The sequence below is a fragment of the Thalassophryne amazonica genome, chromosome 10, assembly GCF_902500255.1.
Source record: "Thalassophryne amazonica chromosome 10, fThaAma1.1, whole genome shotgun sequence".
NCBI lineage: Eukaryota > Metazoa > Chordata > Actinopteri > Batrachoidiformes > Batrachoididae > Thalassophryne > Thalassophryne amazonica.
This window is the reverse complement of record NC_047112.1, coordinates 22,630,417-22,655,093: the sequence shown is the minus strand read 5'-3', so window position 1 is coordinate 22,655,093 and position 24,677 is coordinate 22,630,417. Positions and strand designations below refer to the sequence as shown.

Below are 24,677 nucleotides of genomic sequence, written 5' to 3'. Positions count from 1 at the left end.
GTGTGCTAAAACTGCACCTTTCAGAGTGGCCTTTTATTGTGGGCAGTCTAAGGCACACCTGTGCACTAATCATGGTGTCTAATCAGCATCTTGATATGGCACACCTGTGAGGTGGGATGGATTATCTCAGCAAAGGAGAAGTGCTCACTATCACAGATTTAGACTGGTTTGTGAAAAATATTTGAGGGAAATGGTGATATTGTGTATGTGGAAAAAGTTTTAGATCTTTGAGTTCATCTCATACAAAATGGGAGCAAAACCAAAAGTGTTGCGTTTATATTTTTGTTGAGTGTATATATACACATATACATATATATATATACACATATACATATATATACACATACACACACACACACACACACACACACACACACACAACCCCAATTCCAATGAAGTTGGGATGTTGTGTGAAATGCAAATAAAACAGAATACAATAATTTGCAAATCCTCTTCAACCTATAATCAATTGAATGCACCACAAAGACAAGATATTTAATGTTCAAACTGACAGACTAAATGGATACCTGCAACACATTTCAAAAAAGCTGGGACAGGGGCAACAAAAGACAAAACATTTTTATGTGAAGACAGTTTGCATATCCGGCACACTGCCTGAACAGAAAAATCCTCCCAGACAGAAATGCAACTTACACCATCACCATCAAAGGCAGCTCCAAAGTCATACTCTCCTCCTTTCATGGTCTTGACCAGGTCTGCAGCATAGGTCAAGTTGGGGTCAGGGTGATGGCCCCCAAAGTCCTCTTGAGGGACACAGTTCACCGCAGAGTTGGCAGGAGAGCCCAGCTGCTCACAGACTATCTTCTTCACATAAGGACCAACCACTGCAGAGACAATTCTAATCATAATTCAGAAGCTTTTTTAATTTTTTTAAAATAATTCCAGTCATTTCTGTAATCTTCTATGATGTTTAAAGAGGTGTTGTTGTTGTATGAAAACTGTTGACCCACTGAAAATCTGACAGTGAAGAAAAACTGAAATGAATACCTTTATATGGAAATAAAGTAGACAGAATATATGCTATACTGGGAAATTGAGTTTCAATGTTTTTACCCCCGCTGTATGTAAATTTATGTCCACTATCACAGTACACCTGTTCCATACCTCCATGCATAGCATCTAAGCGGACGTTAATGTGATTGGTTCCAGAGAGAAGCTCCTTCAGTGCAGCAAAGTCAAAGATTCCACTTAACATCTCAGCATAGGCCTCGACAGAGTCCACAATCTCCACTGACACAAACAAAGAAGAACAGAAGAAGAGTTTGAGTGTACTGGGCTCCACATTTATACACAGACATTATCTATTCTGTGGGTGCAGTCGACCATTTGTCTGTGAGTGAGGAACAAGCGATGGACAAATGTGCTTTTGCCCAATGACAGTCCAACAAGTCTGCAAGTCCCTTGAATAAGTACAGAAAAGTGTCTATGTACGTATGTTCTACCAAACAATGTCCAGCACTGTTGTAGAGTTATTCAATCAGAGAAATGAAACAGTGTCTGCACAATGGATGGAATAAATTGAATAGTTTTAACTGTGTTGAATGTTTGCTCTGTAAGGTAAAGGTCAAACAATGTCGACATCCATTGGATTTTATGACATGTGACATGTTACCCTGTAACATAATAACTAAGCATGACACATGGTGCAAACTATTCCTCTTTAAAACCCTATTAACCAATAATTTGCATCGCTTTTTACCAAAATTAGAGCAACTTTAATTTCAACCCATGTACAAACTGTAATTGACCTTTGCCACCATTCTTGCTGTTTTTACTCCATAACATTCAGTCACAGATAGTCCAACCTATACCTTTTTGGAATATTTGTGATCAGACAAATAATATGGTATAGTTTTCAATATGACTGGAGCATCTTTTAATTTTGACACCTGTGTAATTGTTCAATTGACCTATAAATGGCTGCCTACGGAAAATTCAAATGGCAATGGGTTTTTCCAAAGAGTAATGCTTAAGGAGTATTTGTGCCGAATGTGGTGCTTCTATCACTGTGTCCAGGATTCCTCTGTAAATATTCTGTTATCTGCTGCACCACAAAATGCATTCACAAATGATCTCAGATTGCCACATATTGTTTCTCACAATAACTTAAAAAAAAAAAAGAAGAAAAACCTTGAAAAACTAATAAATTCCTCAAAGTGTCTCAACTTCACAAAACAGATGCAATCAGCAACAAATAAAATGAAACTATAGAGATAACATAAATAATGGTCCTATAATGTTTCTCTTTACGACCTCTAGATGTTGAACTAGAACAACAGCGTCTCAGACCAAAACACAGGCTTTGCTTCACCACTGATTAGCAGTTCCAACCAGGAAAAAATGAACCTATGTTGAATTTAGAGTGCCCATGTTCTTACTAAAAGGCCTTCGTAATCTCTGCAGGTGGTTTCTTAGGGGGCAGGGGAGATTTCTGGATCTTTTACTTCCCTCCTTCATCCAGAGCCCCTTATTCATTTTCTATACTTGCTTATTTGAATCAAGGGTCATGGGGGTGCTGGAGCCTATCCCAAGGGCCACTGGGTGAGAGGTGGGGTACGCCCTGGACAGGTCTGTTGAGTGCTATACTGTTGTTTAAAATCTCTTTTATAAAACCTCTAATGAAGCACAGTGAAAGAGCAACAATATGATTCATGGTTGTTTTGCATTTCCTTTTTGTTGAGGAGTTCATTGGAACCTTCATGTTGCTTTACCTGTAAAGGGCTTGAAAGTGTCAACTTCAAAAGTATGCTTTCTGATTTTTGACAGATCCACCGACAGCTCTGGGCAAATGTAATATTCCTGCAGGCTTTTGCTGAGCTCGAAGATTTTGTTTGTGATGCCCTCTGGAGCTGGTCCTGAGGTCAAAGACCAAGGTACGGTTAGGAATGAACGTGTACTTTTTGCAGAAGCAGAAGATACAGAATTTCTGCGACAACGTAGTCACTAAGAACGCTGCCCTCACCTCCACTGGAGATGTTGTACTTGATGCCAAAATCTCCACTGGGGCCTCCTGGGTTGTGACTGGCAGTGAGGATGATGCCACCCACTGCTTGCATCTTGCGGATCACACAGGAGACTGCTGGGGTCGACATGATGCCATTCTGACCGATCACCAGGTGACCAATCTATCAGAACACATGCAAGAAACAAACAGTAGCAGAATACATAAAAAAAAACAAAAAAAAAAAACAAAAAAAACAAACAAACAAACTCTTGATAGTGTCCTTATATTGTGGATTTACTGAACTAAACACTTTTCCATGCCCTGAGTGGACACATGTATCTCCAAAAACACAAAAGTCATTGATTGGCCATAATAGGCTTTGGAAGCAGTTTCATATTTACTGTTCAGTTTTTCTGCTGGCCGGGTGAAAAAAGAAATTTAGTTGCCAGACCTGGCCCAAAGCCCCAAAACTGAGTGATCTGATGTCCATGTCTGGAACTAGAAACAGTCCAAAAAATAAAACACCAAAAAAGACTGACAGTGATGGAACTTGTAAATAGATGTTACGTAATGTAATATAATCTGGGCGTTGGGGCCCCATGAGTGGTCATGTACTGACCATCAGTGGTTGAGCGATAATTAACTGGGAAGGAAATAAACAAAGTTGGGCAAGTTTACCTTAAAATGCAGTCTGTTACTGAATACAAAATAGAGTACATTTTAAATACTTTGGATTACTTGTAATCTCAATACTTTTGGATTACTGCAACATGGACACCACCAGAAATACTTGTTCAAAACATTATATAAAGCACATATTTGTGGTTGTGTTCATTTTTAGTATGAAGTGCATCATTTTCAATAATGGGTTTTTCAAGTAATCCAAAAGAATTCCAGTTGTACTGTATTTTGTATTCAGTAACTGATTAATTAATCCCACCTAACAATGGAAATAAAGAAACTTTTCAGTAATCTTTGCATTTTGCCTGTTTTGCTGTAATAGTATACATTAATGTGCTAATTAAAAAAAAAAAAAAATGAAGCAATGTAATAAAATAAAAGTTGCCCATTCAAACATTCCACTTGCTGTAGACATGCAAGGCAGAAGGAAGACTCACCAACAAAACAAAAACAGGGCAACGAGTGTTGATGACTAATGTCATTATTGTAGTCAAAATGCTTGAAAACAGGGAGGATTTTGCTTTGTTTGTACAGATGAGTGACACTGCTCACCGCCGTGGCGTGGACCTTTGGCTATGTTTCAGTTTCTCATTGCTTAACCTCACCCACACTGAAGAAAACTGCAAACAGTTTCCCGGACAACTCATCATTGGGCAACTTCAACCTGCAGCCACAGACTACAGGCCTCTTTTCCCCACCAATCGCACAGACATAATTAACAAAATTAACAAGGCCTCAATCGATAACAAGTCAACCAGTCCAAATAACATCTTTCATCCACAGCTAACAGATTTCTGTTTTGTAAAACAAAACAAAACAAAAAACAGCGCTCTGTGTGAAACGTGTAAATCTGGAGAGAAAAATGAATAAACGTGAAAGCAGTGGGGTGAAATTTAGCATCTGAATTGTAGAGTGATGACTCAGTCCACAGGTCTATTGAGCCATAGAAAACAAATGTAAAATCCAAAAAACTGCTAAATGAACAAGAGATTACTCTGAATGTAGAATCAGGTTTGCTAAATGTCAAGGGGGGGTTCAGATGGAAGTGGCCTCTGTGAACTTTCTGTGTAAGATCACAGGGGGACAAGCTGGCAGCTGGACCTGGACGCAGACCAAACGAGAGACGATGATACTTTATAAGCGTCCATGGACTCGTCTAGACGTCAAGAAACTCATTTGATTGCAAAGTCACATCATGTAGTTTAGTTAATGGTTGTTTCACAAGTGAGCAAGTGTGACAGCTAGCGGGATGTTCAAGGAACAATCTGTCCCAACCTTTCAAGTGTAAATTGCTTTCTCAATATCCTAGTTTTCTGCAAAATGCAGTGTTTTTGTGGACAATTTGATGGCACTCACATGGCAGTCATCTGATTATCTCAGCTTAACCAAGTGGAAGTCCATTCTCCTGGGACTGGAGAGTGGAATTCATTCCACTGTGACCAAAGGAGGCATAATCGGTTATTGTTCTTTTAAGATATCAAATGAGCACAACATTGAAAAGATGGTACTGACATAACCTCTCTGGCAATGCAACAGGAGACAACATTAACTATTTATTTGATAAAATCAGACATCTATTTGAAATGATGTTGATTATAAACTGTAATTCTGGTGTTAGAATGATGCTCTAAACCTGCAACCTGTCCTCACCAATTATTTTAAATGATTTAGGATTTGGATTAGAACAAGGGTTGGAGTTTATTTTTTTATTTTATTTTTTTTAATGCATGAAAGTTTTGGATTTTGGAGAGTGCTGCCATTTCCAGACCACCACCTTGCATACTTATGCAAGTCTTGCACTGCAGGAAAATTCTAATATGGTCTAGGTCCACTTCTGGAACATTTCCAATACACATCCTGCGTGGAACATAAATATTGCTCAGATTTTAATAAAACTGGTCTCATTTTGCAAAATCGATTTAAATTCAGAATTTGAATTTGGTCCAATGGCTGTTGATCCCGTAACAAGTGTCCAAATACATTCTAGATGGGCAAATGTATTTAATTTCATCAACTTTCTAACATTTCATAAGCCAAACAATTTGAGTCAGATATTATAAAACCTTTTAATTTAATTACTGTATAATCCAAAAAGCATACATAACTAGCCTGGCAAAGCCAGACTAATTCTCAGCTGTAGAGTTAGTCTGGTACTTCTCTGTTAACGTTTCATTTCCAGGGAGCAGTGGCATCAAATGCAGAAAAAAAAAAAAAAAAAGAACTGCCTGTGGATGCTATTTGATAACCACTAACCATATAACCAAACAGAGCAATGAAGCATGTGAGCAGGCAGAGTCACAACCAGACTTGTGCCAATAAATGTGTACGATGTCACGTACCTTTCTTCCGCCGTACTTTTCTTTCTGCCAATGCATCATTAAATCTTTTCCCCCAAGGAAGGGGAAAAATGTATGACATAATTATCATATGAAACCTTTTCATACAATAATATTGCACCGATTGCATGCGCAAAATGCATGTTGGGGAAAGCAAAATATGGTGGAAAGAAAAGTATGTGACAACGGCGTGCAACGGCACACCATTGTCATGTACGTTATTATTAATACGCTGATGAGTGACTGTCGTTGGATTGACCAAAACACCTTAAAGTCTAAGGGGTTTATTAATTCAAAAAACAGTTTTGAACAGAGTGGCACAAAAAAAAAATCCATTAGACTTGCTGATGCTCCTCAACAGGTGATTTTATAAACCCCGGCCCATATCATGTGAACGGTTGTGATTGGCCATTTTTTGCCTGAGAGAACTTATTCCCAAAGTTAATTATGGGTCTAGTTTGACAGGCTAATTAATACATGACAGTTGTATACTTTTCTGAGTTGTTATGGCAAAAGGAACACTTCTGTCTTTTCAACAAGCTCTTTATCATTATCTGTTCCCTACTGAAGCTTTAACTGAACAACAACAACAAAAAAAGAGGGGCAACATCAGTTTTCCACTTACTGGGAGAGAGTAGAACACATTTATATTCATATGTTAGCCTACACAGGCTACAGCAACAGCACATTGTGGGTGCCGAAGATTTCACCTTTAGGGGGCGCTGTTTTGCCCTTGAACGACTACGGGGGGGGGGGGGGGGGGCGTCCCTTTCATGTGCTAGCTGACATGCTACTCTTAGCTAACGGAACTCGACGTGAACTCACTCCGTTGGCGGCAGCGATCTGGACGATGAGCTGAATGGCGTCTTTCATGAAAAACCTGCCGTCTCCTCCCACCACCAGAGTGGCCGCCTGCCGCTCGCCGGGCTCGATGACGGAGATTATGCTCTGGATAAAGTTTTCCGCATAGTGCTGGTTCTGCTGGAACACCGTCACCCGTTTCCTCAGGCCGCTCGTGCCGGGCTTCTGGTCCGTGTACGGTTTGGTTTTCACTGTGGTTATCTTCACCATTTTCGAACCCGAGTCAGCTCCCGCTGTGATCCGCAGTCTGCGCCGGAGGAGACGGCAGAACAACCTCACGTACACACCGGACAACGCCCCCTCGCTGACCACGCCCCTCACTTAAAGGGCCAGTGCGCAGTCTTCAGCCCCCACCCCCCCCCCCCCCCCCTCCCCCTCCCCCAGCTCTGTATTTGTTTAGATACATTATAAGCTATGATGGAATGTACTGTTACTACAACCATGAGCAAAATGAGAGCAAAAGACAGAATTCTACACACAAAAGTATTGTATTTTACAGAAAATTAACCTAAATCTAAAATGAAATGTCAAACCAACAAAAACACTAATCTTTAATGTCATTACATTCACGAAGAGTATATTTTGCCGAATATGGCAAACACGCACCTAGTGATATTTGACAGGATCTCCTCGCTGATTGGCTAGTTCAAATGACATCATCGTAGAGGGTATCAACACGGCGGCATCTTCGGCATTGAATGTTGGTGCTAATTTTTCATCTTTAAATGCCGTTTTGGGTGCCATAAAGTCATTTGAATCGGAACAGAAAATTACCTACTGGCGTACGGATTCTCGGACGCTAAAAGCAGCTCAAAAACGTGGCATAGCCATGCCCGCAATTCTTTCCACAGTGTGGCAAAAATTATTTCCACCGTGCCCAAAGTTATTTCCACCGCCGTGCCCAAAATTACACTCAACAAAAATATAAATGCAACACTTTTGGTTTTGCTCCCATTTTGTATGAGATGAACTCAAAGATCTAAAACTTTTTCCACATACACAATATCACCATTTCCCTCAAATATTGTTCACAAACCAGTCGAAATCTGTGATAGTGAGCACTTCTCCTTTGCTGAGATAATCCATCCCACCTCACAGGTGTGCCATATCAAGATGCTGATTAGACACCATGATTAGTGCACAGGTGTGCCTTAGACTGCCCACAATAAAAGGCCACTCTGAAAGGTGCAGTTTTATCACACAGCACAATGCCACAGATGTCGCAAGATTTGAGGGAGCGTGCAATTGGCATGCTGACAGCAGGAATGTCAACCAGAGCTGTTGCTCGTGTATTGAATGTTCATTTCTCTACCATAAGCCATCTCCAAAGGCGTTTCAGAGAATTTGGCAGTACATCCAACCAGCCTCACAACTGCAGACCACTGTGTAACCACACCAGCCCAGGACCTCCACATCCAGCATGTTCACCTCCAAGATCGTCTGAGACCAGCTACTCGGAAAGCTTCCTGAAACAATCGGTGTGCATAACCAAAGAATTTCTGCACAAACTGTCAGAAACCGTCTCAGGGAAGCTCATCTGCATGCTCGTCATCCTCATCGGTGTCTCGACCTGACTCCAGTTAGTCGTCGCAACTTCGCACAGCCATTGAAGAGGAGTGGACCAACATTCCACAGGCCAATATTGACAACCTGATCAACTCTATGCGAAGGAGATGTGTTGCACTGCATGAGGCAAATGGTGGTCACACCAGATACTGACTGGTATCCCCCCCCCCCAATAAAACAAAACTGCACCTTTCAGAGTGGCCTTTTATTGTGGACAGTCTAAGGCACACCTGTGCACTAATCATGGTGTCTAATCAGCATCTTGATATGGCACACCTGTGAGGTGGGATGGATTATCTCAGCAAAGGAGAAGTGCTCACTATCACAGATTTAGACTGGTTTGTGAACAATATTTGAGGGAAATGGTGATATTGTGTATGTGGAAAAAGTTTGAGATCTTTGAGTTCATCTCATACAAAATGGGAGCAAAACCAAAAGTGTTGCGTTTATATTTTTGTTGAGTATATGTCCACCGGCGCTTTTCGCCACGCGGTGGAAATAATTTTTGGCAAGGTGGAAATCATTTTTGCAATCTTGGTAATTTTCTGTATAGGGCAGGGATGATAAACAAAACTTGCAAATTCAAGACAGAATAAAAATGAAAATGTAGAAGTCCACGTCGGCAACGTCGGCACATGTGTTTATCCTGTTTTTTCTCTGTCAGTGTCATGTCTGCAAAACGTTCCATCAGTCCACTCGCCGGGCTGTATATATATATATATATATATATATATATATATATATATATATATATATATATACAGTGAGGAAAATAAGTATTTGAACACCCTGCGGTTTTGCAAGTTCTCCCACTTAGAAATCATGGTAGGGTCTGAAATTTTCATCTTAGGTGCATGTGCACTGTCAGAGACATAATCTAAAAAAAAAAAAAAAAAAAATCCGGAAATCACAATGTATGATTTTTTAATAATTTATTTGTATGTTACTGCTGCAAATAAGTATTGATCCCCTACCAACCAGAAAGAATTCTGGCTCACACAGACCTGTTAATTTTTCTTTAAGAAGCCCTCTTATTCTGCACTCTTTACCTGTATTAATTGCACCTGTTTGAACTTATTACCTGTATAAAAGACACCTGTTCACACACTCAATCAATCACACCAACCTGTCCACCATAGCCAAGACCAAAGAGCTGTCTAAGGACACCAGGGACAAAACTGTAGACCTGCACAAGGCTGGGATGGACTACAGGACAACAGGCAAGCAGCTTGGTAGAAGACAATAACTGCTATGATTACTTATTAGAAAGTGGAAGAAACACAAGATGACTGTCAATCTCCCTTGGTCTGGGATTCCATGCAAGATCTCACTTTGTGGGGTAAGGATGATTCTGAGAAAGCTCAGAACTACACAGGAGGACCTGGTCAATGACCTGAAGAGAGCTGGGACCACAGTCACAAAGATTACATTAGTAACGCATGATGCTGTCATCAAGAAAACCATCCCATCCGTGAAGCATGGGGTTGGAAACATCATACTCTGGGGGTGCTCTTCTGCAAAGGGGACAGGACGACTGCACCATATTGAAGGGAGGATGGATGGGGTCATGTATTGCAAGATTTTGGCAAACAACCTCCTTCCCTCAGTAAGAGCATTGAAGATGGGTCATGGCTGGGTCTTCCAGCATGACAATGACCCCAAACACACAGCCAGGGCCACTAAGGAGGGGCTCCGTAAGAAGCATTTCAAGGTCCTGGAGTGGCCTGGCCAGTCTCCAGACCTGAACTCAATAGAAAATCTTTGGAGGGAGCTGAAACTCCAAACCTGAAAGATTTGGATAAGATCTGTATGGAGGAGTGGACCAAAATCCCTGCTGCAGTGTGTGAAAACCTGGTCAAGAACTACAGGAAATGTTTGACCTCTGTAATTGCAAACAAAGGCTACTGTACCAAATATTAACATTGATTTTCACAGGTGTTCAAATACTTATTTGCAGCAGTAACATACAAATAAATTATTAAAAAAAATCATACATTGTGATTTCTGGAATTTTTTTTTTTAGATTATGTGTCTCACAGTGAACATGCACATAAGATGAAAATTTCAGACCCCTCCATAATTTCTAAGTGGGAGAACTTGCAAAATCGCAGGGTGTTCAAATACTTATTTTCCTCACTGTATATATATATAAATTTCTCCAGAGTATAAGCCAGACCTTTTCGCATTTAAAGATTTAATTTGGGATTTTTATGCATTATTGTAGTGTATTTTTTTTAATCCCTGGCATTAATTAATTAATTATTGGAGTTTATTTTGATTAGTGCTTTGATTCTTGGGAAAGTTTGTTATAAATAGTAATTATAATAACTATTATTAATAACAAACTTGTGAATTTTCAGTATATAAATCGCACCGGGGTACAAGTCGTAGGGTCTCCAGAACTAGTATAAAAAAGTGACATATTCCAGAAAATACAGAGAACTTGTTAATTACCATGGTGGTCCAAAACAAAAGGAACATGGGCCAAACATGGCCCACAGGCCCCAAATTGGGCAGCCCTGCTCCATGTAAATGTAAAGCTAAAACTCAGATAATTTCATATTGTGAAAGAGGTCAGTTCAGGCCACTGCTGTTTGTCTGTTGGGTCACGTTGTTTGAGGATTTTAAACAGAACAAAGTTCATTTTTATATGTTCCTCTTGTTGGAACTTTTTTATTGCTGCTGTCGTCTTTTATCCAAAAAGTTTAATTGAGACTGTAACTGTTGAACCCAATCAGCTCATTTTCTCGCAAAAACTAAACTTGGATCCACATAACATTATTCCATCCATCCATCCATCCATCCATCCATCCATCCATTTTCTTCCGCTTTATCCGGAGTCGGGTTGCGGGGGCAGCAGCTCAAGCAAAGCCGCCCAGACCTCCCGATCCACACACACCTCCCCCAGCTCCTCTGGGGGAACCCCAAGGCGTTCCCAAGCCAGTCGAGAGATGTAGTCCCTCCAGCGTGTCCTGGGTCTTCCCCAGGGCCTCCTCCCAGTGGGACGTGCCCGGACCACCTCTCCAGCGCGGAGTCCAGGGGGCATCCGGAAAACATGCCCGAGCCACCTCAACTGACTCCTTTCGACATGGAGGAGCAGCGGCTCGACTCCGAGCTCTTCCCGAGTGGCCGAGCTCCTCACCCTATCTCTAAGGGAGCGCCCAGCCACCCTGCGGAGGAAACTCATCTCGGCCTCTTGTACTCGCGATCTCGTTCTTTCGGTCATGAGCCAAATCTCATGACCATAGGTGAGGATCGCAACCTAGATCGATCGGTAAATCGAGAGCTTTGCCCCCCTACTCAGCTCTCTCTTCACCACGACGGTCCGATACAGTGCCCGCATCACTGCAGATGCTGCACCGATCCGTCTATCGATCTCATGCTCCATCCGTCCCTCACTCGTGAACAAGACCCCGAGATACTCATAACATTATTCCAACCCACTCAAACCTAATTTCAACCTGAAATAAAGCAAATTTAAAAATCACCAAAATTAAATAATCACAATAAAAAAGAAATAATGTTTAAGGCCCAGCACAAAGTGATTTCAAACTACAGCAGTCATGTAAAGAAGATAATAAAATTGTTCTACAACACTGAACTGTCACAAATGGTTAGATGTTACTAAACCTGCGAGGAGAATTCGAAAAGGAAAAGCAAGAAGGAGCTCAGACATGAAATACATCTGACCCACTGTGTGACATTTAGTTACCGGCTCTACTGTTTCAGCAGAGAAAGTCAAAGGGCAAATAATGGTCTGAGAGCAGCTAAATATAGGAGGTCGAGTCTGTTGACTACTGGAAACACCAAGAGCAACTCAAGTTTACAGCTGAGCACAGTACAGATGAATGTGTGACACTGCCACCCGCCCAACATACGACTGCTCAAACACAAATGTATGCAAAAGTATTATTACAACCCCACTTCCAATGAAGTTGGGACGTTTAGTCCAGTCATTTTATGAAAAAAAAAGGGGTCAACCCGCAACAAATTGCAACAGAAATGATTTTGGTGGCATTTGAACCCTGAAACTGTTTTATAAAACATACTAAAAGTCTAGAAAGATAAAAAATCGGGAACACTCACAAAATCCAAGATGGCCTTCCGAAAACATGCAAAAAATTTTTCCAAAAGAACTAAAAAAATATCAATATTTAAGCACATAAATGTATTGATGTTAAATAGAAACTTGGGTATTGTGGACATTTTGACACCAAAATTAGGTCTCTATCTGTAACGGTTCTTGAGATTTCGCCTATATGTAGTTTACATACACTCAAGGATGGCAATTTGGTTTGTGTCCTATTACGTTAAAAATATTGCAGTTAAGGCCCATAAATATATTGAAGTTGAATATAAACTTGTGCATTGTGAACATTTTGGCACCAAAAAAATAGCTGTAGCTATTACAGTTTTTGAGATATGGTATAAAATACATCTACACTCGACAAAAATGGATGAAATTAAGCATTGTTATGTTGAAAACTAAGTACCATTTCTGAAATGGTCATCTAAAGAAAGTAAAAGTAATCTTTTTGAGTCAATATTTCACTGGAATATGAATAGAGAAGTTACTCATATATTATGTATAATAAATAGAGTGGATATCAATGCACAACCAGGGCACACTGGTGACACCACTGCTGTGTGGACAACCTGGAGAAAGCCTCAATTCTCTCAGATACAGGCGCTTTTGTGATAAGGTTGCAACAAAGACAACTCATGTGCAGCCACAGTGTTTGCCACCCACTTCGGCAGCTGCCAAGTTTCATAGTCTGAGAGTTTACTTGCAAGTTCAGGAATGGAAAGGTGAAGGTGAAGGTGAAGGTGACAACATGCCATTGCAAGAATGGGGATGGAAAGTTTCTGATAGTCAGGTTGTCCCAATCATGACTGACTTGCAAGCAGCACCAGATTCTCTTCTGCATGCTGTGAGATGTAACTGCAGTACTGACTGTAGTACAGTGCGACGTACATGTCGCAAACTTAACTTAGATTGCTCAGCAGCGTGTGGCAACTGCAGAGGTGCAGGGTGTACAAATGCAGGCCAACTCAATGATAACCAGGATGATGAGACTGAAATTTGAACAAATAAAATTTCAAGTGTCATGATGTACACAATTCTGATTTCACCTGAACTTTTATTATTATCATGCTTCATTGGTTTTACTGTAAAATTAGTGTGCTTAAACCTTAAAGCAGATAACCCGTAAGTTGGAGAGGAAATGGCGTCTCACTAATTTAGAAGATCTTCACTTAGCCTGGAAAAAGAGTCTGTTGCTCTATAAAAAAAGCCCTCCGTAAAGCTAGGACATCTTTCTACTCATCACTAATTGAAGAAAATAAGAACAACCCCAGGTTTCTTTTCAGCACTGTAGCCAGGCTGACAAAGAGTCAGAGCTCTATTGAGCTGAGTATTCCATTAACTTTAACTAGTAATGACTTCATGACTTTCTTTGCTAACAAAATTTTAACTATTAGAGAAAAAATTACTCATAACCATCCCAAAGACGTATCGTTATCTTTGGCTGCTTTCAGTGATGCCGGTATTTGGTTAGACTCTTTCTCTCCGATTGTTCTGTCTGAGTTATTTTCATTAGTTACTTCATCCAAACCATCAACATGTTTATTAGACCCCATTCCTACCAGGCTGCTCAAGGAAGCCCTACCATTATTTAATGCTTCGATCTTAAATATGATCAATCTATCTTTGTTCGTTGGCTATGTACCACAGGCTTTTAAGGTGGCAGTAATTAAACCATTACTTAAAAAGCCATCACTTGACCCAGCTATCTTAGCTAATTATAGGCCAATCTCCAACCTTCCTTTTCTCTCAAAAATTCTTGAGAGGGTAGTTGTAAAACAGCTAACTGATCATCTGCAGAGGAATGGTCTATTTGAAGAGTTTCAGTCAGGTTTTAGAATTCATCATAGTACAGAAACAGCATTAGTGAAGGTTACAAATGATCTTCTTATGGCCTCGGACAGTGGACTCATCTCTGTGCTTGTTCTGTTAGACCTCAGTGCTGCTTTTGATACTGTTGACCTCTAGTAATACTGTGAGAAATCTTGGAGTCATTTTTGATCAGGATATGTCATTCAATGCGCATATTAAACAAATATGTAGGACTGCTTTTTTGCATTTATGCAATATCTCTAAAATCAGAAAGGTCTTGTCTCAGAGTGATGCTGAAAAACTAATTCATGCATTTATTTCCTCTAGGCTGGACTATTGTAATTCATTATTATCAGGTTGTCCTAAAAGTTCCCTAAAAAGCCTTCAGTTAATTCAAAATGCTGCAGCTAGAGTACTGACGGGGACTAGGAGAGCATATCTCACCCATATTGGCCTCTCTTCATTGGCTTCCTGTTAATTCTAGAATAGAATTTAAAATTATTCTTCTTACTTATAAGGTTTTGAATAATCAGGTCCCATCTTATCTTAGGGACCTCGTAGTACCATATCACCCCAATAGAGCGCTTCGCTCTCAGACTGCAGGCTTACTTGTAGTTCCTAGGGTTTGTAAGAGTAGAATGGGAGGCAGAGCCTTCAGCTTTCAGGCTCCTCTCCTGTGGAACCAGCTCCCAATTCAAATCAGGGACAGACACCCTCTCTACTTTTAAGATTAGGCTTAAAACTTTCCTTTTTGCTAAAGCTTATAGTTAGGGCTGGATCAGGTGACCCTGAACCATCCCTTAGTTATGCTGCTATAGACGTAGACTGCTGGGGGGTTCCCATGATGCACTGTTTCTTTCTCTTTTTGCTCTGTATGCACCACTCTGCATTTAATCATTAGTGATCGATCTCTGCTCCCCTCCACAGCATGTCTTTTTCCTGGTTCTCTCCCTCAGCCCCAACCAGTCCCAGCAGAAGACTGCCCCTCCCTGAGCCTGGTTCTGCTGGAGGTTTCTTCCTGTTAAAAGGGAGTTTTTCCTTCCCACTGTAGCCAAGTGCTTGCTCACAGGGGGTCGTTTTGACCGTTGGGGTTTTACATAATTATTGTATGGCCTTGCCTTACAATATAAAGCGCCTTGGGGCAACTGTTTGTTGTGATTTGGCGCTATATAAAAAAATTGATTGATTGATTGATTGATTACATCTGTGTCATTAAAAAAGTTAGTGCAGCTGACAAGCACTAACAATATTATTATTACATTCTTTAAATGAACATTTCAGAACCGTTACTTGGTTTCAACATAACAATTTCACCATTTTTAGCCAAGTGTAGATGGCTTATGTGCTGTATCTCAAAAACTGTAAGAGCTACAGCCATTCTTTTGGTGCTAAAATGTCCACAATACACAAGTTTGTATTCAACTTCACTACATTTCTGGGCCTTAACTGCAATATTTTTAACGTAATAGGACACAAACCAGACTGCCGTCCTTGAGTGTATGTAAAACTACAAATAGACTATCTCAAGAACTGTTACAGATAGAGACTTAATTTTGGTGTCAAAATGTCCACAACACCCAAGTTTATATTTAACATCAATACATTTATGTGCTTAAATATTGATATTTTTTGAGTTATTTGGGAAAAACACAATTTTTGCATGTTTTCGGGTGGCCATCTTGGATTTTGTGAGTGTTCCTGATTTTTTTTATCTTTCTAGACTTTTAGTATGTTTTATAAAACAGTTTCACAGTTCAAATGCCACCAAAATCATTTCTGTTGCAATTTGTTCTGGGTCAAACCATAAAATGACTGGACTAGTTGTGTGAAATGTAAATAAAAACAGAATACAATGATTTGCAAATCCTCTTCAACCTATATTCAATTGAATACATCACAAAGACAAGATATTTAATGTTCAAACTGATAAACTTTATTGTTTTTGGGCAAATATTTGCTCATTTTGAAATGGATGCCTGCAACACGTTTCAAAAAAGCTGAGACTGTTGGGAAAGTGTAGGAACACGGACCCACAACAGGGGGCGCAAATGAACGGACAATGGAATAGGTCAAATAACAACACTTTACTGTTGCGAACGTGCACAACAAAAACAACAAATTACAACAATGGACAAAGTTCAATTCACAAAGGTGTCGTGTGGGCAGGCTCGAAGATAGGAGACGCCTCTCCAAAGTAGAACCGGAACCACACGGTTTCCTCCGCCACAGGACCCCGGGAATACTGGAGCCGCCAAGTTCCGAACTCCCAGGTGGCCACTGCCTCCGCGTGTCGGACCTGGTACTGCTGGCGAGGAACAAGAACACAATTAAACGTGGGCGCGTTTGCACCCAGCAACCTGCACGGCAGGGAAGCTACCTCCACCTCTCGTTGGAGAAAAAAGTCTGCAATCACTCACAAAAATCACAAAGGTTACTGTCAAGCAGTCAGCTGAGATTATTACCTTCCAGGTAGAACGATATCTCGGCGATGAGGTGGAGATGCCGTCCTGCTGATATACCCCAGTGATAATTGCCGTCAGCTGTCTCAGGTGATGGGTGACAGCTGTTACCGAGGCAGCTCCTGTGGGGCGGCGGCGCCCTCTGGTGCCTGGAGCCCGCACTCCAGGCAGGGCGCCCTCTGGTGGTGGTGGGCCAGCAGTACCTCCTCTTCAGCGGCCCACACAACAGAGACAGTGGTATGTTTACCACTGTGTTATATCACCTTTCCTTCTAACAAAACTCAATAAGCATTTGGGAACTGAGGACACTAATTGTTGAAGCTTTGTATGTGTAATTCTTTCTCATTCTTACTTGATGTACGACTTCAGTTGTTCAACAGTACGGGGTCTCCGTTGTCGTATTTTGCACTTCATAATGGGCCACACGTTTTCAATGGGCGACAGGTCTGGACTGCAAGCAGGCCATTCTAGTACCCGCACTCTTTTACTGCGAAGCCACACTGTTGTAACACGTGCAGAATGTGGCTTGGCATTGTCTTGCTGAAATATGCAGGGACGTCCCAGAAAAAGACGTTGTTGGATGGCAGCTTGTGTTGCTCCAAAACCCGGATGTACCTTTCAGCATTGATGGTGCCATCACAGATGTGTAAGTTGCCCATGTCATGGGCACTAACACACCCCCATACCATCACAGATGCTGGCTTTTGAACTTTGTGCTGGTAACAGTCTGGATGGTCTTTTTCCTCTTTTGTCCGGAGAACACGACGTCCATGATTTCCAAAAACAATCTGAAATGTGGACTCATCAGACCACAGCACACTGTTCCACTTTGTGTCTGTCCATTTCAAATGAGCTCGGGCCCAGAGAAGGCAGTGGCATTTCTGGTTATTGTTGATGTATGGGTTTCACTTTGCATGGTAGAGTTTTAACTTGCACTTGTAGATGTAGCGACGAACTGTGTTAACTGACAATAGCTTTATGAAGTGTTACAGAGCCCGCACACTAAGATCCATTCCACAATGATGTCGGCTTTTAATGCAGTGCTGCCTGAGGGATCGAAGGTCATGGGCATTCAATGTTGGTTTTTGGCCTTGCCACTTACGTATAGAAAGTTCTCCAGATTCTCTGAATCTTCTGATTATATTATGGACTGTAGATGATGGAATCCCTAAATTCCTTGCAATTGAACATTGAGAGACATTGTTCTATTGACTATTTTTTCATGCAGTTGTTCATAAAGTGGTGATCCTCGCCCATCTTTGCTTGTGAACGGCTGAGCCTTTTGGGGATGAATTTCAATTTCAATTTCTTTTCATTTATATAGCGCCAAATCACAACAGAGTTGCCTCAAGGCGCGTCACACAAGTAAGGTCTAACCTTACTAACCCCTAGAGCAACAGGATAAGGAAAAACTCCCTCTGAGGAAGAAGCCTCAAGCAGACCAGACTCAAAGGGGAGACCCTCTGCTTGAGCCATGCTACAGACATAAATTACAGAACAATTCACAAAATGAATATACAGGAAATGCTGTCGGTGCACAGGACAGGAGAGTCACCAGCACAAATACAACCCCCCATCTCTGGATGGAGCCGCACCTTAATCAGAGAGAAAAAACAGAATCAGAAAGACAAGAAATAGTGTATAATTTGCCAGCATTAGACAACAAGAAAAACAAAAGAAATACTAAGGTGATCGCTGGTCACTAGCCCTAAGCTTCACAAAAAGACCCAGAATTTAAAGTTGAGGCCGCGGCACGCTGTTTCCTAATAAAATGAATTAAAAGAGTAAAAAGCGTAAAACAAAACTATACCAGTATGCTAGCCATACGAAAGGGAAAATAAGTGTGTCTTAAGTCTGGACTTGAAAGTCTCCACAGAATCTAACTGTTTTATTGACGCAGGGAGATCATTCCACAGAACAGGGGCACGATAAGAGAAAGCTCTATGACCTGCAGACTTCTTACTCACCCTAGGGACACAAAGTAGTCCTGCACCCTGAGAACGTAAAGCCCGGGCCGGTACGTAAGGTTTAATTAGGTCAGCTAGATAGGGAGGTGCCAGTCCGTGAACAATTTTATAGACTAGTAGCAGAACCTTAAAATCTGATCTCACTGGGACAGGAAGCCAGTGAAGGGATGTCAAAATCGGTGTAATGTGGTCGAACTTTCTGCTTCGTGTCAAAGGTCTGGCTGCAACATTTTGAACCAATTGGAGAGCCCTAATGCTAGACTGCGGTAAACCAGAAAATAGAACATTGCAGTAGTCCAATCTTGAAGAGAGAAACGCATGGATCAGGGTCTCAGCATCAGCCATAGACAGGATAGGATGAATCATCGCTATATTTCGCAAGTTTAAGAAAGCAGTCCTCATAATATTTCTAATGAGGAGCTCAAAGGACAATGTCAAAAATTACCCCAAGGTTCTGTTGTGTGTCGGAGGGTGTGGCTGGAGGTTTTGGTGTTGTTTTCTTTTCTTTGCTCCTCAGGTGGCATGGAAGCTGATTTGTCTGTGGAAAAGGTGCTGGCTGAAGAATCCTCACCCTCGTCAATATCATGTGAGGCACCTGGGACTGGTGCTCACGTGCAGCCCTAAAGACTTTCAGCTGTAGCAGATAATTGGATGGCGTTCTGCTTTTAAGGCAGGTGTGAGCCAAGCAGAACTGCCGGGAACTCGACCTTGTGATGTTCGTTTGTGAGACGCTGAGGACCGCACCTGGGTTTGACACAATAAGCCTGTGAAGCAAGGAAGGGTGAGGACACATGCTGTCAGCACACAGTAAAGGTAATTAACTGTTGGATTAATTGTAGATAATAACTTGATGTTTTGCTACATAGTATACGTGAAATTGTGATGAGAATGGTGTGGCTTGCTTCTCACTGCTGTGGCGTGCAGGATAAGTGATCCTCCACTTATTGTGAGAAGCTGCTCATGTGCATAAAGATAAAAAGTATAAACCTTGATGTGTTGCTGATAGCATGTGTTCTGTGAAAGAAATTGCTATAATAGCTAACGTGCCTCACATCTTCTGTGCTTCAACAGAGAATCAGTTTGTCGTGTCCACCTGGGGGGTGTCTGTTTGTTGGTAGTGAGTCCAGGAGCATCGGACTTCTCTCCCCGTGAACACTGGAGAGCGTGCCAGCAGTCACTCCTCCTGAAGGACATTGGGTTGGGGTTTTTTTTGTATGATTTATTTAGGCACAGGTGAAAAATAAATTGTTTTTTGTTGATGGAACCGCTTCTTGGTTATTTTTAGTGCTGGGTCCTGTCTGACGCAGGTTCGCTCCTCAATCTGCGTCGACACATAACAGGTTCCTTACTTTGTCAGTGTGATGTATGACACACGAGCCTAGGCTGAGCGTTAACTGGTCAAATTGATGCCGATGTCTCACTGGACCAAGAACCATCATTTCAGTCTTATCAGAGTTTGAAAGTAGGATGTTCCTAGACATCCAACTTCTCCCTGATGTAAGGCAATCTTCTAAGGATTGTATGTGAACGAGATTACAAGCAGTTATTGGCGTGTATAACTGAGTATCATCAGCATAGCAGTGAAAGGTAATCCCAAAACGTAGCAATATGTGCCCAAGGGGAGCTATATAAAGGGAGGAAAGCAGGGGGCCTAAGACGGACCCTTGTGGAACCCCAAATTTCATGTCACTATGGTTAGAGGTAGTGTTACTGTGCAAAACAGTGAGAACGACTGGTCAAATATGACATCAGCCATGCAAGGGCACTCCCAGTAATCCCAAAATGATTTTCCAGCCTATCAAGTAAAATATGATGATCCACAGTATCAAATGCAGCACTGAGATCTAACAGCACCAGAACTGCAGTGTTCGAATCCATTGTAAGCAGAAGATTATTCACCACTTTAGTGAGAGCCGTCTCTGTGGAATGATATTTTCTAAAAGAAGACTGCAGTGGCTCAGAGATTATTCTCAGTAAGATAGTCCACGAGCTGCTGTGACACCACTTTTTCCAGAATTTTAGAGCAAAATGATAGATTTCATATCGGCCGATAGTTTTTCAATACACTAGGGTCAAGATTAGGTTTCTTAAGTAATAGTTTAATCACTGCAGATTTGAAACATTTAGGAACAGATCCAGAAGTTAAAGATGCTGCATTTATACCCAATCATGACACTCACCTGTTTATAATTAACCTGTTCACCTGTGGAATGTTCCAAACAGGTGTTCTTTGAGCATTCAACTTTCCCAGTCTTTTGTTGCCCCTGTCCCAGCTTTTTTGAAATGTGTTACAGGCATCCATTTCAAAATGAGCAAATACGAGGTCTATTAGATAATAAACCGACCCTTTTATTTTTTTTTTTAACTATATGGATTTGAATGACGTGCGATTACACCAATCATGCTTGAACCCTCGTGCGCATGCATGAGTTTTTTCACGCGTGTCGGTGAAGTCATTTCCCTGTGGGCAGGCCTTGAGTGAGATGTGGTCCCGCCCTCTCGGCTGAATTCCTTTGTTTCACACGCTGCTCGAGACGGAGCGCGTTGCTTTATCAAAATTTTTTCTGGACCTGTGAGGAATATCCGAGTGGACACTATTCGAAAAATTAAGCTGTTTTCGGTGAAAAGTTTAACGGCTGATGAGAGATTATGGGGTGTTTCTGTCGGTGTAAGGACTTCCCACGGAGCAGGACGTCGCGCAGCTCTTCCAGGCGCCGTCGTCGGCCTGTTTCGAGCTGAAAACATCCTAATTTAAGGCTTAATTCACCCAGGACATCGTGAGAGAACAGAGAAGATTCAGAAGAGGCCGGCATGAGGACTTTATGCGGACATTCCACTGTTTAAGGACGTTTTTTAATGAAAGATGTGTGCGCAAATTCGCCGAGTCCTTTCCGTGACGACTCGGCGAATCTGTGTGCGCCGCGACAGGAAAAACACCTCCGTGTTGAAAACCATTTGTAAAATTCAGGCGGCTTTTGATGGCTTTCAACAAGTGAGTAATTGAGAAATTGTTTAACAGCTTGGGCATGTTCCAACTTGTCCGTTAAGGTTTCCAATGGAGGTGTTTTTCCTGTCGCGACCCCCCGCGGTCGGGTCCGGCCCGACATGCGACTCTGCCCACACGTTCTTTCATTACAAAATGTCCGTTAACAATGGAAGATCCGAATAAACTCCTCATGCCGACTTCTTCTGAAAGTTCTGTTCTCTGACGACTTACTGGGTCAACAGAGCCTGAAATGTGGAAGTTTTCAACTTGAAACGGTGAGACGCTGCCGCCTCGAAGCGCAGATCGCCGTCAGGCACCGTGGGCCGTCTTTACGGCGACACTACCAGACCAAAATCTCTCATCAGCCGTTAAAATTTTTACCGAAAACCAGCTGAATTTATCGAATGGTGTCCACTCAGTTGTGCCTTACAGTTTTGAAAAATTTTTTCTCAAACAAAGCAGCAGTCTCTGAGCCATTCCTAAACAATGAAAAAAATCGACGAGAGGGTGGGCCACTCCTCACTCAAAGACTGCCCACAGGCGAATGACGTAACCGACAGGCATGAAAAACCTCTCGCATGCCCACGAGGGTTCAAGCATGTCTGATGTAATCACACGTGATTCAAATCCATATGGTTTTTTGAAAAAAATAATAAGGTCGGATACTTTTCTAATAGACCTCGTATTTACAAAAAAACAAAAAAAAAAAACTATCAGTTTGAACATTAAATATCTTGTCTTTGTGGTGTATTCAATTGAATATAGGTTTTAAGTGGATTTGCAAATCATTGTATTCTGTTTTTATTTACATTTTACACAACGTTCCAACTTCATTGCAATTGGGGTTGTACACTGAAGGACATTTTACAAATTACATAAACATTTAAAACTTTTTTTTTTTTTAACAGTTTCAGGTTTACAAAACTCCCTTCTTCTTTGACACAGAAACAAATGTCAGCTAGATAGAAATGATAATTTACATACATACATACACTGAATATATACAGGGGGCATTTTATTGTTGACAGATTTGAATAAGCAAAATTCAAATATGAAATAAGATGAAAAACTTGCCTGCTTTTAATACATAATAGAAATAGAATTAAAACAATAAATAATGAATAAAAAGCTTATTACACACAGCTGTCATTTGCAGTCAAACCGACACTTCTGATACAGCCTGAATCACCAGCTGTGCAATATTGCGTCTTTCCAGCAGATGGTACTAACGAAGCTCCGGACGCTGTGATCCACTGTGTCTCAGTTTCCGTGAACAAAGCTACACTCAACAAAAATATAAACACAACACTTTTGGTTTTGCTACCATTTTGTATGAGATGAACTCAAAGATCTCAAACTTTTTCCACATACACAATATCACCATTTCCCTCAAATATTGTTCACAAACCAGTCTAAATCTGTGATAGTGAGCACTTCTCCTTTGCTGAGATAATCCATCCCACCTCACAGGTGTGCCATACCAAGATGCTGATTAGACACCATGATTAGTGCACAGGTGTGCCTTAGACTGCCCACAATAAAAGGCCACTCTGAAAGGTGCAGTTTTGTTTTATTGGGGGGGATACCAGTCAGTATCTGGTGTGACCACCATTTGCCTCATGCAGTGCAACACATCTCCTTCGCATAGAGTTGATCAGGTTGTCAATTGTGGCCTCTTCAATGGCTGTGCGAAGTTGCTGGATATTGGCAGGAACTGGTACACGCTGTCGTATATGCCGGTCCAGAGCATCCCAAACATGCTCAATGGGTGACATGTCCGGTGAGTATGCCGGCCATGCAAGAACTGGGAAATATTCAGCTTCCAAGAATTGTGTACAGATCCTTGCAACATGGGGCCGTGCATTATCTTGCTGCAACATGAGGTGATGTTCTTGGATGTATGGCACAACAATGGGCCTCAGGATCTCATCACGGTATCTCTGTGCATTCAAAATGCCATCAATAAAATGCACTTATGTTCTTCGTCCATAACAGACGCCTGCCCATACCATAACCCTACCGCCACCATGGGCCACTCGATCCACATTAACATCAGAAAACCGCTCACCCATACGACGCCACACACACTGTCTGCCATCTGCCCTGAACAGTGTGAACCGGGATTCATCCGTGAAGAGAACACCTCTCCAACGTGCCAAACACCAGCAAATGTGAGCATTTGCCCACTCAAGTCGGTTACGACGACGAACTGGAGTCAGGTCAAGACCCCGATGAGAACGACGAGCATGCAGATGAGCTTCCCTGAGACGGTTTCTGACAGTTTGTGCAGAAATTCTTTGCTTATGCAAACCGACTGTTTCAGCAGCTGTCCGAGTGGCTGGTCTCAGACGATCTTGGAGGTGAACATGCTGGATGTGGAGGTCCTGGGCTGGTGTGGTTACACGTGGTCTGCGTTTGTGAGGCTGGTTGGATGTACTGCCAAATTCTCTGAAACGCCTTTGGAGACGGCTTATGGTAGAGAAATGAACATTCAATACACGAGCAACAGCTCTGGTTGACATTCCTGCTGTCAGCATGCCAATTGCACGCTCCCTCAAATCTTGCGACATCTGTGGCATTGTGCTGTGTGATAAAACTGCACCTTTCAGAGTGGCCTTTTATTGTGGGCAGTCTAAGGCACACCTGTGCACTAATCATGGTGTCTAATCAGCATCTTGATATGACACACCTGTGAGGTGGGATGGATTATCTCAGCAAAGGAGAAGTGCTCACTATCACAGATTTAGACTGGTTTGTGAAAAATATTTGAGGGAAATGGTGATATTGTGTATGTGGAAAAAGTTTTAGATCTTTGAGTTCATCTCATACGAAATGGGAGCAAAACCAAAAGTGTTGCGTTTATATTTTTGTTGAGTGTATTTAATGTGCATAGCAAGATAATATTATGTCCCTGGGTCAGCAGATCTAATAGTTTACAGCCAGAACTACAACATCCACAC

At 41.6% G+C, this 24,677-nt stretch overlaps 1 protein-coding gene across 2 annotated transcripts in view; it reads right to left on the bottom strand.

Annotated features, from left to right (window-relative positions):
• The window catches only part of LOC117518431 (phosphoglucomutase-1-like), a 70,757-nt gene that overhangs the window by 10,705 nt on the left and 35,375 nt on the right, over positions 1–24,677 (bottom strand). The window contains exons 1-5 of one of the 2 annotated variants that reach the window (XM_034179550.1): positions 6,808–7,161; positions 2,984–3,146; positions 2,733–2,876; positions 1,126–1,251; positions 655–845 (exon numbers count right to left, since the gene is read on the bottom strand). In XM_034179550.1, coding sequence (XP_034035441.1) covers positions 655–845; positions 1,126–1,251; positions 2,733–2,876; positions 2,984–3,146; positions 6,808–7,053 — 870 coding nt within the window. In that variant the 5' untranslated portion in view covers positions 7,054–7,161. Of the gene's footprint in view, positions 1–654; positions 846–1,125; positions 1,252–2,732; positions 2,877–2,983; positions 3,147–6,807; positions 7,162–24,677 lie in introns of those variants that run through there. The other variant, XM_034179551.1, reaches the window with a different exon arrangement.